The 13,429-nt window shown below is 45.5% G+C and overlaps 1 protein-coding gene across 1 annotated transcript in view; it reads right to left on the reverse strand.

Annotated features, from left to right (window-relative positions):
• Nucleotides 1-218: 218 nt before the first annotated feature.
• Nucleotides 219-13,429, reverse strand: part of CTSC (cathepsin C) — a 37,739-nt gene continuing 24,528 nt past the window's right edge. The window contains exons 4-7 of the mRNA XM_030559026.1: nt 12,963-13,118; nt 7,437-7,552; nt 2,628-2,759; nt 219-1,409 (exon numbers count right to left, since the gene is read on the reverse strand). Coding sequence (XP_030414886.1) covers nt 907-1,409; nt 2,628-2,759; nt 7,437-7,552; nt 12,963-13,118 — 907 coding nt within the window. The 3' untranslated portion in view covers nt 219-906. The remainder of the gene's footprint in view (nt 1,410-2,627; nt 2,760-7,436; nt 7,553-12,962; nt 13,119-13,429) is intronic.

Genomic DNA, 13,429 nt, shown 5'->3' on the forward strand with positions numbered 1-13,429 from the left:
ACTCTGCTTGCACTTGCACTAGAGAGCAACACCATGCAATGTAAGAACTGATACAGAACAGAATTGTCTGGAGGCCAGATGATTTGTAATTCCCCTCCCCTACCCACCCCAAAATCTTCCTTATGCTAAAATACCTGAATATCCCTTCTCAATTTTGAAGCTGTTGGTGAAGGTCATAGCAATAAAAATGCATCAACTTTAGAAAAGAACAACTCCCATAGCAATAGAGTCAGATTTTTATTGAGGATCAGCTTGGAATTGAATTCAAATGACATCCATAAAAACAGGAACTTAAAAAAACGCCACATAAATGCAGTAAAAGGCCAATATGTAAAACGAACTTTGAAGTTCAGAGAATTTGACATCTGACATTTTGCTTGCACATTTGCCAAACACTTAAAGCTTTAAAGTTTCCCTTTAGTCACAGTATAATCATCCTCTGATGCACACTTAAGATGTTCAATTTTAAAAGGCAGTGATTCCCTGATTTATTGTGTAAGGCACAATACTTTAAAAAGTGTCCCTTTAAGTAATTGTAGATGATTGTAACAATCATTTCCCTCTGAGATCTAGTTTTAAGATTGTCCAAGGGAAAAAAAAAATATTGGGGCTTTATAAAATGAATAACCACCACTTATTGTTAATTTAACAGCAACTGCATTCTTAGAGAATTTACTGCCAGGAAGTGTATCTTTGTGTATCACAAACAAAGAACAGAATTTTGAAGTGTCCTCACTGGTAGAGAGTGAATACTGCTCACATGATTCTGAAAAATCTCATTAAAGCTCATTTTTAAGCTTTAAAACACTGCAGTAAAATTTTCCAAGTACATAATATAATCAATACATTCCTACGGCTGAGAAATTTGCTTCTCAGAAATGAGGCACTGGGCAAAGGAGTTTTGCTTTATAATTTTGGGACAGGAGTTGCGGACACTGCTATACTTTCAATTGCACATTCATCGGTGCCCCGGCGGATTCTGAAGTAACCATTTTCTCCCCAGGTGCTTCCCCAGCTGTTTTTTACTGTCCAGAACTTCTCACCAGTATCTGGATCTTTGCCATACCCCACGAGCAACACAGCGTGATTGGTCAACTCAAAGGGGTTGAACTCATCCTGCAGCCCAGTGTGATGGTAGATTCCTCCTCTATAGAGCATGAAATCACTATAAACTTCGAAAGCAACAGCCATTGGCCCATATAGGACAAGTTCAAGCTTCATCAGGGCTTCATTGCAGCCTCCATAAAACCCTCCAACGTAGTGGTACTCAGAGGCATAGTAGTGGTAACAGTTGCGCTTCGGAGTGCATGGAGAATCTGTGGCTGTGTAAGGGAAACATTCTTCCTCCACCACACCAAAATCTTGGACGTATTTCCCAGCAACGAGGTATGGGAATCCGCCATCACAACCTGAAACAGTCAGAAAAGATCTGATTATTCTTTGCAGGTATTTTTGCGGTAGGAGAGGAAGCTGCAAATTTGCAACTTCATTGATTTAAAAATCACCACAAGTCTTTATTATCCCCGGTATTTTGTATCAGACTGAGCATGGCTAATGCAGGTTACAATTACAAGGGAACCACTCTTATCTCGCCCCTGAGATCAAGAGGAAACAATGCCTAACATTCCTTTAACACCTAGGGGCTCTCAAGCTGTCTCACAGGGTGGACCACCTTAACTTCCTCTTCCCTACTGCAGAATCCATCTCCTCAGCCATTTGTGCCCGTGTGACATCCCCATGGTAACCACAGCAATTCCTTACATGGAAACATAGCACTAGTAAAAAAGCGTATGTATTGTAGCAGTCATATATCGTAGGGATGGTGTCCTTTTCCCCCAAAAGTGAATCGCACAGTCTGCTGATTTTTGCTTTTCCTTTCACCTCCCTCCACCTTCTTCCTCCCTCTGTACATGCTTCAGGGACATTTTGTTCCCTTCTCCCTAAATGTGCTACCCAGTATGGTGGCCTTCTCCTAACTCCACTGGACACACTGCCCAATTCCAATCTCCTCTGCTTCTCTAGACATTCCCTCTCCTCTGCAGGTGGATTACAGCTCCAGGATCCTTCTCCAACACAGCAAATTCCCCTAGACAGGTTCCTTTACCTTGTTTTCAGCTGCTTTTTGCAGTCATCCAAGGCTGTTTACAATGAAGCGCCTGGATGCCTGCACAAGCAGCTGGAGAAGTAGTAGAGCAGATACCAAATGAGTAGCCAGTCTCCACAGACCGCTAGCTAGTGTTAAGCAAACCACTAGTGGTTCAACTCCAATACAAGATTCCCATGTACATGGCAAAATGGACTCTAATGACCCTGGAATGAAATCTGGATCACTATGATGGAGTCACAGAAGTCAGCTACCATAAAATGTAGTCCTAAGCATGTGACACTCAAGAATTATCATCTCTTTCAGTCATGAAAGAAGTGTGTTCTAATGCCCTGGCTTTCTGAAGCTGCTATTTCACAGCAAATGAGTTTCCCACCCCAGGACCACAGACAGGCTTACAAAAATGGTTGCCAATCAATGAGATGAGACTGTCAACCCTTCCTCTCTTGCAGTGACAGAATCCTTGGGGTGGTGTTCCTCCCCTATCTCCTCAATACCAGGAGAACATCTCCAGTCCGCTCACCTTGAGAATAATGGCTGCAGGACACAACCTGCTGAGGACTGAAGATTGGTGTCTGAGAATTGTTAGTGCGGATACGAATTCTTGCCTCCAACATGCCCATGGAAGCAAACGCATAGCAGCTGCCACATGATGCTGAGGAAAACAGGAAATACAAAACATCAGTAAATTAAACAAGACCAGGGTGCTGTAAAGGGAGGTAACCCTCATATTGCACAGGTTGTTGAATCAAGTCAACCTTGCTTTGACATTGTCTTCAGTTTGACCAAAAGTCAGGCTCCAGTTCAAGAAAGCCATTTAAATATGCTTAACTGTAAGCACAAAAGTAGTCCCACTGAAGTCAGTATTTAGAAATCCCTCTAAAGATCAGCTGTGGTTATAAAGCAGGTTTGATGTCTCCTAAGAGGAAGCAGCAAGACAGAGAAGGTTCTTTTTAATATAGATTCTCTTATTAAAAATTTTAAGTTTAACTTTTTAATTGTCTAGTTTTAAAAGGTGCATAATTGCTAAGCTGTTGCCTCTGAACGGTCATATAAAGAATATTTGTTAGCATGGTGCGGAAGATGCTCATAGCTAACTCCTTGAGGCTGCTTTTTAGGAAGCCCTCCCATAAGTTGTCTTATGAGACTGTGTCCACTGAACTCTGGACATACTATTCTAGATATCCTCAGCATCTTAGTATATTTAGAGCCATAGTTTCCCACTGCACCACTATACTTATACCGCTGCTCCTAAAATAATGGCTTGTTTTAGAGTCTGGCAATGTAAGTGTGAGGTTTAATATTGTGGATTTTGTGATTCTCTCAAGCAGCATGCAGTCTCTGGCTTTTCAGAGTAGTTGTCCTCTGGTGGTAGGCAACAAGATAAATCACCTAGCATCATAATTTACACCAAAATTTAGAGTTGCCTTTTAGTTTCAGCTCCTTCGTCCTCTCTCTGTGTTTTCTGCGATGTAAGAGAAACTTTGAAAGTGAAGTAGCCTCACTGCAGAGGAGGAATTGCTTAGCCAAGGTCTTATTCTGACTATTGCCCTTCACTGAGGACCCCCAATTGTAGTTACCCACTACAAAGGAAAATACCGCAAAGCTTAAAAAAGGAATGAGGCTTTGGGAATACAAAACCAAACTACCTCATGTCTCAAACTGCGTGTAGGAGGGCATCAAGCAGGGCTATTATAAAAGCAGGACTTTGTACCATTATTCAACATTAAGAGGTTGGATGCATCTCTGAAGAAGAGGGAGTGGAAGTTGCTCTCTGATCACATTGCTGGGCAAAGAGCATTCATGTTCCAAGTGGTGAAAGGAGACACCATTCTTATGCAATCATACCATCTTTTGCTGACTGGCCAAGCTACAGCAGGCCAGGTCTCAATTGCAAAGATACATAAGAGTCCATTCATGTAATCATTGTCCTGGAAGTAACTTCTTTTAAAAAAACATTCTCCCCTATTAACGGCAGCAGTACACTCTGGGAAGCTCCTAAATGGCACCCACACAGAAATGGAATATCAGTGGAGATCAGAGAGAATTGCTGGAACTGTTGCATGTTGGATGCTCCCCACAAATTCAATTCCAAGTCAATCACAGACTTCATTGCATTAGATTCCACTCAGTCTGTGGCAAAAGGATCATTACATGATGAAAAATGATTTAAGGGCATGAAACACCTTTAAAACATGAGGAATCAGTAGGTCACTATATTTTTCCACCTACTCTGGTTTGAGAGGAAGATTATAGGAGCCAGACCAGAGATTTACTGAGAATCCTAGGTCTCTGGGTTAAACTGGTTACTGTGATGTAATTGCCCAACAATATTTTCCCACAGTATAAACTGACAGCAATGCAGCCTGTCAAACTAATCTCTTCTGCAGAAGATATCTAAAGCATGGGACAGGGGAGTTCCTGGGACAGTGATTTTATTGAAGCTTAATTTGTATTAGAGTTCTTTGTTCTGTTTGCTTCTAGTTTCAAACTGAGCGTTGGGCATGTCTACACTACAAACTTAAGTCGAGCTATGTTAGGTTGACTTACAGCCGCTGCAGTAATTACCTGCCATGGTTCATTACTCTCTTCTGTCAGCGGTGCGTGTCCTCATCAGGAGTTCTTCTCCTGACTTAAGAGGAGCAGTGGGGGAGGGCTGAGAGCCTGGGTTCCCCGCAGCGAGCCCAGCTGCCCCCACTCCCCAGCTCCTTACTCCCAGTGGGGAGCTCTGCCCCCCAGAACCCAAGAGGCAGCTGGCCTCTAGCTGGAACCTCTCATCCACCCTGGTCTGAGGATGCCAGATTCACAGAAGGGAACCTACGGCCTTTCTCTTAGTATCAGGCTCCAGCAGGGCACCATGAAATTGACAAGAATGACAGCCAACATACCTAACAGTGTCTACACTGACGTAAGTGGAGATGGAGTTCTTACGTCAGAGCACTTACATCGGAGGGAACAAGGCTGTGGTGAGACTTTGACATAATTAGGTCAACATAAGCTGCCTTACGTTGACCTAAGTCTGTAGGGTACATCAGGCCTTTATCTCTTAAAGTGTTAGCTGGCATTAAAGAGTACAGTAATTCAGTTCTTAAAGTGTTAGCTGGCATTAAAGAGTACAGTAATTCAGTTACTATACCTAACAGTAAGTAAAGGTGGTTACCAAAAAACGGTGACTGACTATACTAGGGAATGCTGATTTGCTATCATAGATAACGGGAGGGATAGCTCAGTGGTTTGAGTATTGGCCTCCTAAACCCAGAGTTGTGAGTTCAATCCTTGAGGGGGCCACTTAGGGATCTGGGGTAAAATCAGTACTTGGTCTTACTAGTGAAGGCAGGGGGCTGGACTGGACTTGACTTGACAACCTTTCGAAGTCCCTTCCAGCTTTATGAGGTAGGTATATCGCCATATAAACAAAGATTACAAACCAAGAAAAACATGGCAGGAGGCCTGCCTCTGCAATTTTGAAGAATTATTTTCAAAGACTACACCTTTGTCCTTAGGAAATTCTTGCCCATTTGGGACAATAGTTGCAGTCACATGGTTCTAACAGTCCACAGATGAAGAAGGCATGACCTTTCAGTGAATGCAGCAGTGTCTCAGCAGCTTAGCACGTGAAAGTTTGCCTGGCATGATTGGCTGTTTGAAAAAACATTCTTATTGCTCATGGTTCTGTTAGACTCTGGTGCATTTTCAAAGTTTCAGCATCTAAATCTTAATACTATGCCACTATTTTACTAACTATTTACAGCCATTGATGTCTGATGCCTCTGCAAATCTACAATAGTTCATTAATGTAAAGAAGATGGTTATTTGATATGTCAGCACTGCACATATTAATAAGGTTGTCTTTTTGGCTCTTTATCATATCAAAGACGCTCATTTCTGGCTGAATGTGACATGCAAATACAGTCCACCTAGATTCCTTTACATGTTGGATGTGTTTTGTCAACACAGTATGAGGGGATTTAGGCAACTCTCATTCCTGAAAACAGCAAACCAAGATTCTCCATACCGAGAAAATATTTACAATGATCCTCAGGAACAGGAAGCCTTAGATCAGGAGTTCTCAAACTTGGGGTCAGGACCCCTCAGGGGGTCATGAGGTCATTACATGGGGGGGTTGCGAGCTGCCAACTTCCACCCCAAACGCTGCTTCCCTCCAGCATTCATAATGGTGTTAAATATATTAAAAAGTGTGTTTAATTTATTAGGGGGGGGTACCACTCAGAGGCTTGCGATGTGGAAGAGGTCGCCAGTAAAAAAGTTTGAGACCCACTGCCTTCGATCTTGTTACCCACTGAATGAAGAAGGGACGATACCACACTTCTCAAGTGAACTGAAGGTATGAAGGAAGCATAGGTCTTCACACCAGTTAGCTGTTGATAATCCCTGTTTAAGTGTTTCAGTATTTCCTATCATCATTCAGCAATAGATGAGATTGTGAATCAACTCTCTCATATTCCATCATCCTCCTTCTGCCCCTTTCCCCCCGCAAAAAAAAAAAATCCTGTTAGGAATTTTTCAGTACACACACGTACGCACATACATATACACCCCTCATGCATTTGAAAGGGACCAATGGTTTAAGGAAACAACTTCATTATATAGCAGCACTCCATTCCATTTGCCTCAAGAGGAGATTTTGAACCACTACAAATGAATAATAGTAAGAATGAACCTTTAAATCCAGCTAAGAAGGAAGATCTGTACTAGTGCAGGAGTGAGGAGAAAGCTTTACAGAGGCTGCATTTTGTTTATGGGGGGGTATCAGACGTTTACCAATGTCTACACTTTCCAAAGCATAAACAGACACCTATCTCTGTAATGGATCAGTCATGTAACTAATTATTCCTAAAATGATTTAAGTAATGAGACTTGAGGATGGTATAAACAATTCTTCAAGAGATTATTGGTTAAAATTGTATGATAATATGCTGTCAGCAGCAATTAGTAGAAAAATTAATAACTGAACTTGCACTGTATCAGTTCTGAGATTGTGGTGAGCAGAAATTCATCATGACGACAGTTTGGACAAACAGAATTTGCTAATGATCTCCACACAGAGAGCCATGATAATTGACTTTCACTCCTGTACTGAACTGGATAGTCTGATAGGAAGTAGTTTTCTAGTCTGGCAGGAAGTATTAAGAGACAAAACTTTTCCAAGCCTTAGCAGAGGGTTTATATATCAGGTGTGTTCTACTGCCTAACACAGGGGACCATACAGCAAAGCAAATTAAGATCTTTCATGATATTGACATGGACTAGATTAAGTATCAGGTATTCTTTGCAGACAGTCTCATTATGAGGATTATGAAAAACCTCGTACCTTGGTTTCGTACAGGAGTGACATAGTTGACACCATTAATGTTCCTCCAGTCCCAGGATTCTGGCAAACCTGAAGCTCGTTTGACTAATTCGGGCGTTAACGGTGCAGGCTTCAGTCTAAAACACAAGAACATATATTTGACATTAACATACTATCACACCCGCTAGACAGAGGAAAAGAGATTGCAAGAGGAACTGATACCTCTAGCAATTTTGCTTCCACAGACTATTTCCTAACAGCAGAGGCACATTAAGATTTCCTGGGCCCCTCGGCACAAAGAACTTTTGGGCCCCCGACAACCCCTCTCGCTATGGGCCCCTGCTCCTCCTCTCTCCAGAGGCCCTGCCAGACTATAGTAAGAGCTGCGGCAGCTGCCCAGGGAGCCAGGTCACTGTGGGGAGCCCAAGGGTGATGAAACTTTTGTAAAAGTGGGTGGGGCCAAGGTCAAAGTGGTGGAGAAATGCCCCTCATTGCCCCTGGGCCCCACTGCCTCCCCCACATTGCCCTAAGATCCCTTCCATGGCCTCATACCCCAGGCCCAATCCCGCTCCCTGCCTCTTGAGCATAGTACCCCTCTGACCATGGCGCTCACCCATAATGGCCAGACTTGTGTTCACTTTATTTCCAAACTTCACTGCAGCAGAATACACATGCCAAGATTAAAATGCCCAGGCTCAGAGTGGAGTAAAATCTAAACAGCAGGCTACCAGCATGAAGATTTACACTCCTCCTCTAGTGGCCTAGATTCATGCCCTCAGTATATTAGGATGCACCCAACAAGGCCATGACAGGATTCACATTAGAGAGACAAGGTGGGTGATGCAATATCTTTTAGTGGACCTGCATCTGTTGGTGTGTGAAGAAGAGTCTGTGTAAGCTCGGAAACATGTCTCTCACATCAACAGAACTTGATCCAATAAAAAAATTACCTCACCCAACTTGTCTCTCTAATATCTTGGGACCAACAGGACTACAACAACACTGCCTACAAGAATGGAGGATTCACTTTAACAGCCCAGAGTGACCATCACACCAGGACACTATTTTCAGGATTCATATTTCTAGCATAATGTCATAATGTCTCCACACCTTGGCACTAGCACTACCAGCAAAATGAGATAAATACAGCAGGGTGTGAAGGCTGAAAATTCACAGTACAAGGACGCTGGGACCCACATAGCAGGGTAGCAGTGTCAGATTCCATGCTCACAATATGGCGGGGATACACTCAATCTCTGAATGCAAGGGCACAGCTAAATACAAGGGCACTTGCAAACAGCTACACTAACAGCAGGTTCTACACCATTGGCTCAGTAGCGCATGAATTCACCAGCCCAGCACAATGGGATACAGGCTACGGGTCTTTAGTATCCAAATTTGTACTCCCAGAATAGTGGGATGGAATTATAGCAATTGAGAAGAAAAAGCCCTCTGTGATCATCCCGTCTCGGTCTATCCCCCTGCGAATGCAGGGCTGCTCCTTACAGTACGTTTTGTCCAGTCTCCTTTTAAAAGTCCCAGGCTTTGGGGTTTCCAGCCTTTCTCTTGGGAGACTATTCCTAAGACAGAGATCGCACTGCCAGAAAGGTTTCCCCTGACAGCTTTGAGTTTCCCCCTCAGGTGACAACACAGTTGCAGTGGTTCCCCAGACACTCTAGTGCAAATTGGTCCTAAACAGAATCTCCTCACCACCACTCATTTGACACTTCCTCTTTCTAAGGCTGGTTTTGTCTTGTTCCTTGGAGTACTGGTTGGTGCAGAGCAGGGTAACAATCCCAGGAGACACCTTCTCAGCAATGTGAGATCCGCACGCCATCCCCAGCCTGGCGGACCCTCACCTGCACAGTGCTGCGGGAAGGTGTCTGTTTCACCTGAGGGTGGAGGGAGAAGGATGTCACATCCTGGGCTCTGGAGAGAGGATGTGCATGGGGAGGGGTGCAGACATGCTTGGCTTTTTGCAAGCAGTTTAAACCGCAACAAGGAGGTGTCCCAGGAAGGGAGGAGGCCCAGTTAGTGGGGGGCTCTCAGTGTGTCGCCAGGGGATGGGGGGATCCCGGATTGGGGGATGGATGTGTCCAGGATTTCCTGGTCTGTAGGGGATGTATCCTCTGGGGTAAGGGGGATCTCAGGCTGGGGGTGCAGTAGGATCTCTGGCTGTAGAAAAGGGGATCCCAGGCTCTGGGGGTGGGTGTCCCAGGGGATACTCTGTGCAGTGGTGCACTGTGTGGGCAGGCACAGGGATAGGCAGGGCAGAGGCTGCTGGAGGCCCCGGGATTGGCTTGCGGTCCTCTGGCCCCTACACTCAGCACTGCAGCTGCCACAATCAGCAGCCAAAACTTGCAAAGTCCCGGCCCAGCAGAGCCAGTGCCGCCAGGAGCAGAGCAAGAGAGCAGGTGCCTGGGAGCAGCCCCCTCCAGCGGCGCTGTGGAGCGAGCTGCCAGGTGGTCTGGGTACGGGGTGGGGAAGGAAGGGGGCACAGTCTTCTAGGACAGGGCTCGGATGATCCATGGATTCAAACATTGCCCAAAGGGTGGTGAGAGCTGAGGTGGGTTCCGGGGGGGGGGGGGGAGGTTGCATCCTCTCCATAAGTGTGGTTTGACTGCTACATTTGGGGGGCCGCATGTGTGTGCTGAAGCCAGTACCCTTGGCTCTCCCTCCTGGCCTGGAGGGGTACCTGGGCTGCCGGTACTGTGGGGGATAGCTTAATGGGGGTGGGGGCTGCTGCTGCAGTGATCTGAGTGGCCACTCAGGCAATTCAGATGCAAAGTACCTCTCCCCACTGCCCCCTTCCTCATCCCCCTTTCTCTCCCCACCCCATCCTCCTTCTCCTTGTCCTCCCTCTGCCCTATCCCATCCATCTTTTCCACTGCCTCTTCCCCATCCCATCTCCCTTCCCCTCACCACTGCCCCACCCCTCTCCCTCCTCCACCCTCTCATCCCCTTCTTTTCCCTCTGTCTCTCCCCCCCAACCCCTGCCACCTCCTTTTCTCCAATCCCCACCTCAGGCAGAGCAGAGCAGCTCAGAGCTGCAGAAATGTGAGGAGGAGGAATGGCACATGATCCCCTGAACACCCCTCCATACCTCACCCGTTTTTTGCGTGGGGGGGGGCAATTTCTCCCCAAAACTACATCCATCCACTGCCTGTCTCAGGACACTGCAACCCAACCCCCGACCCAAGCAGGGCTCCCTCTGCCCAGAACTTGAGTCATCTGGCGCTGGGAGTTGCAGCCACACCCGGAGCCGGCCCTGGCTGAGCAGGGGCCAATGCTGATGATACAGGGCTCCATGCTTTCGCCCACCACTAAGGCAAGTTTCTTGTATTAAAAGTGGGAGGGCATAGTCCCCTTGGTCCCCCCGGTTCTGGTGACCTGGGCCCCCAGATTATCCACTTGTCCTGGATGGTGCATCCCAGGGGGCAGGGACACAGACTTTGGTCCCCCAGCCCTCTGCCCAGGGCAGGCAAAAGGTCCAGGGCTCCGTGGGCAGCTCTGGCCCGTCTCCAGCTTCCGCCCTGGCCAGGAGGCAGGGCAACAGGGGGAAGAGGATGAGCAGAGGGTGGGGCCACAGTTTCAATGCTCCCGGGGGGGCCCAAATTATCCGGGACTCGTGTGTTAATCTGCCACTGCCTAACAATATCTAGAGCTAGCAACCCGCTCCATGCACACTGAATGGGTGTCAAGTCTCACAGGTGATTCTTTATTGCTTAGCTTTAGTGGGATGGAATATGGCAAGGAGAAAATAGTCATAATCCCTGCTGGAGCAGATAAGGGTTTATTTGTGCCGTAGCAATCTCCTGGGTAGGGCAATTAAATCAGTCCAAAAATTTGTTTTTGTTTTGAAGTGCTGAACTAATACCACAATATCATCAAGAATGGCAGCCTTATAACAGACTTTGAACAGGTACTGAATGTCTGTGCTATCAACAAAATTTCATTAAGAATACACAGGGTTTCTTGAAACGACACAAAATCACCAATTACTGTCAATGGGCATCAGTCAGAGGTGAACATCGTTTAACTGCAAGCGCTGACAAGGACAAAGTGTCCAGCCACGCTTCCGATGATCACGGTTAAAGCATGTTTGGAGACAGCTACTTGAAGCCGACTTTTTCCGCAGATACTGAAGTGGTGCTGAATACTGACTATCCCTGTCTACGCTTGCAGCTAAACCATCCTAACCTGCACCTGTTGCTGGCGGACGGTTATAGTGCAGACAAGCCAAAAAGATTGCACAGTTAAGCATTCCACTCCCTTTAAAAGTCAAGTTCTTGTGACGAGCAACAGGCTCACTCCTACTCACAGCAGACTGGAAAGATCAGCCCAACAAGTGCTGTTCCAAGTGCATTACAGAGATCTAACATTACACCCAGATGACGGAGGGTCTAATGTTTGTGTGTCTGTACCTAGTGCTATTTTTCTGTGATTGTGAGGGCATGTGACTATCTTCACAGAGACAACACATAATCTTACCAACGTATCGGAAAGCCCTAACATTATCTGCATGCACAAAGCAAATATTTGGAGTTCTCCATAATCAGAGTAGCAAAAGTTAGAGACATTTCAAGTTCTACCTGCACACTTGAGTGCTATAGTACAGTGAAGTTTGGGGGGAAAGTATGAACAATATTGCTTCCCTACAGCCCCCTCCTACCTTGGGACATGGCTCAACACCATGAGAGTCAACCATCTGAGAGAGAAAAAAGACACCTGCAAAGCTAAAACACTGCAAAGCAAATATTAGGCATAGGGAATAGGAAGGTAGCTTTACTCTCTCTCTTGACAATGTACTAAAGGGAACAGCTACACAATGGGAAATTTCAAAGGAAAAACAATTTATACCACCACTTACAAGTTTGGTCAGACTGTAGTGAAATCAGAGGTTAGTGTAGTGAAATCAGTGTGCCAACACAACCCCCTGCTGCCTGATATGGAATGGTGTGTGCCTTTCTCTGTGTATAAAATATAGGCCAGCATTCTCCCCAAATTATCTATAGAAGCAGACACTGGGATGGGTAATTTGATACAGTGACAGAGAACTCCTTCTGAAAATCTGCATTGTCTGTATTTCAGCCATGATTGCCTATGGCTGTTTTTGGACTGGAGGTTATAAACTTGCTAATTAACTTTATTTAAAGGATAAAAATACCTAACTACCTGCCATAGCTGTGTGTGGGCACAACCTCAGTGATGGATAGATAAGAGTCTAATTCTAAAATTCCCATTCTACACCCATGTTATCACCTCTTCCCTTAATCTGTATATTCTGAGGCAATTTCAGGACCGGATCAAAGTGCTTGTAAGACAGCCAGATATGTTTGGATCATCAGGACTCAAACAGGCAAATATGCTGGCACTCAGTCATACTGTAAGGGGTTTGAATACATCTGGATTTCATAGCATATTATATATAATCTGAACTAGGAGCCAGATCTATAGCTGATGATAATCAGCACAGCTCGAAAGAACTCAGAGAATGATTTTCACCAGCAGGCCTCGTGAGTGACCTAAGTAGGAAAACTTTAATACCTCGGAGCTCTGGACTTGAGACCTCCAGCTCTTCTAGTTAGTTCTTCCAGGGAGAGGTTTTCATATTCTTTGTATGTTGTTGCTGTCCAGGATTTCTGAACAGTATTGATAGCTTTCACGAAGTCAAAGTTGTGTACATAAGGCCTCCTTGAAAACCTGCAGACAATCGGGAACAATACAATAAGATAAATGTTTGGCCTGAAGACTACTCACTATTCACGCAACTGCTGTGATTAGACAACTTAACGCTTTGCCACTAGGTTAGGAGCAGGCCCTTATAAACCAGCTGTAATACTGAAGTATGGTCTACCCTACTGACCTATATTGGCATAACTACATTGCTCAGGGGTGTGAAAAACCCACCCCCCCGAGCATCGGAGTTATAGTGACTCCTTGCCCCTGGTGTAGACAGCACTCCCACAGACACAGCTACCATCTGTTGGGGAAGTGGATTAACTATGCCGACA

This window comes from Gopherus evgoodei, chromosome 1, assembly GCF_007399415.2.
Source record: "Gopherus evgoodei ecotype Sinaloan lineage chromosome 1, rGopEvg1_v1.p, whole genome shotgun sequence".
In the NCBI taxonomy this organism is placed as follows: domain Eukaryota; kingdom Metazoa; phylum Chordata; order Testudines; family Testudinidae; genus Gopherus; species Gopherus evgoodei.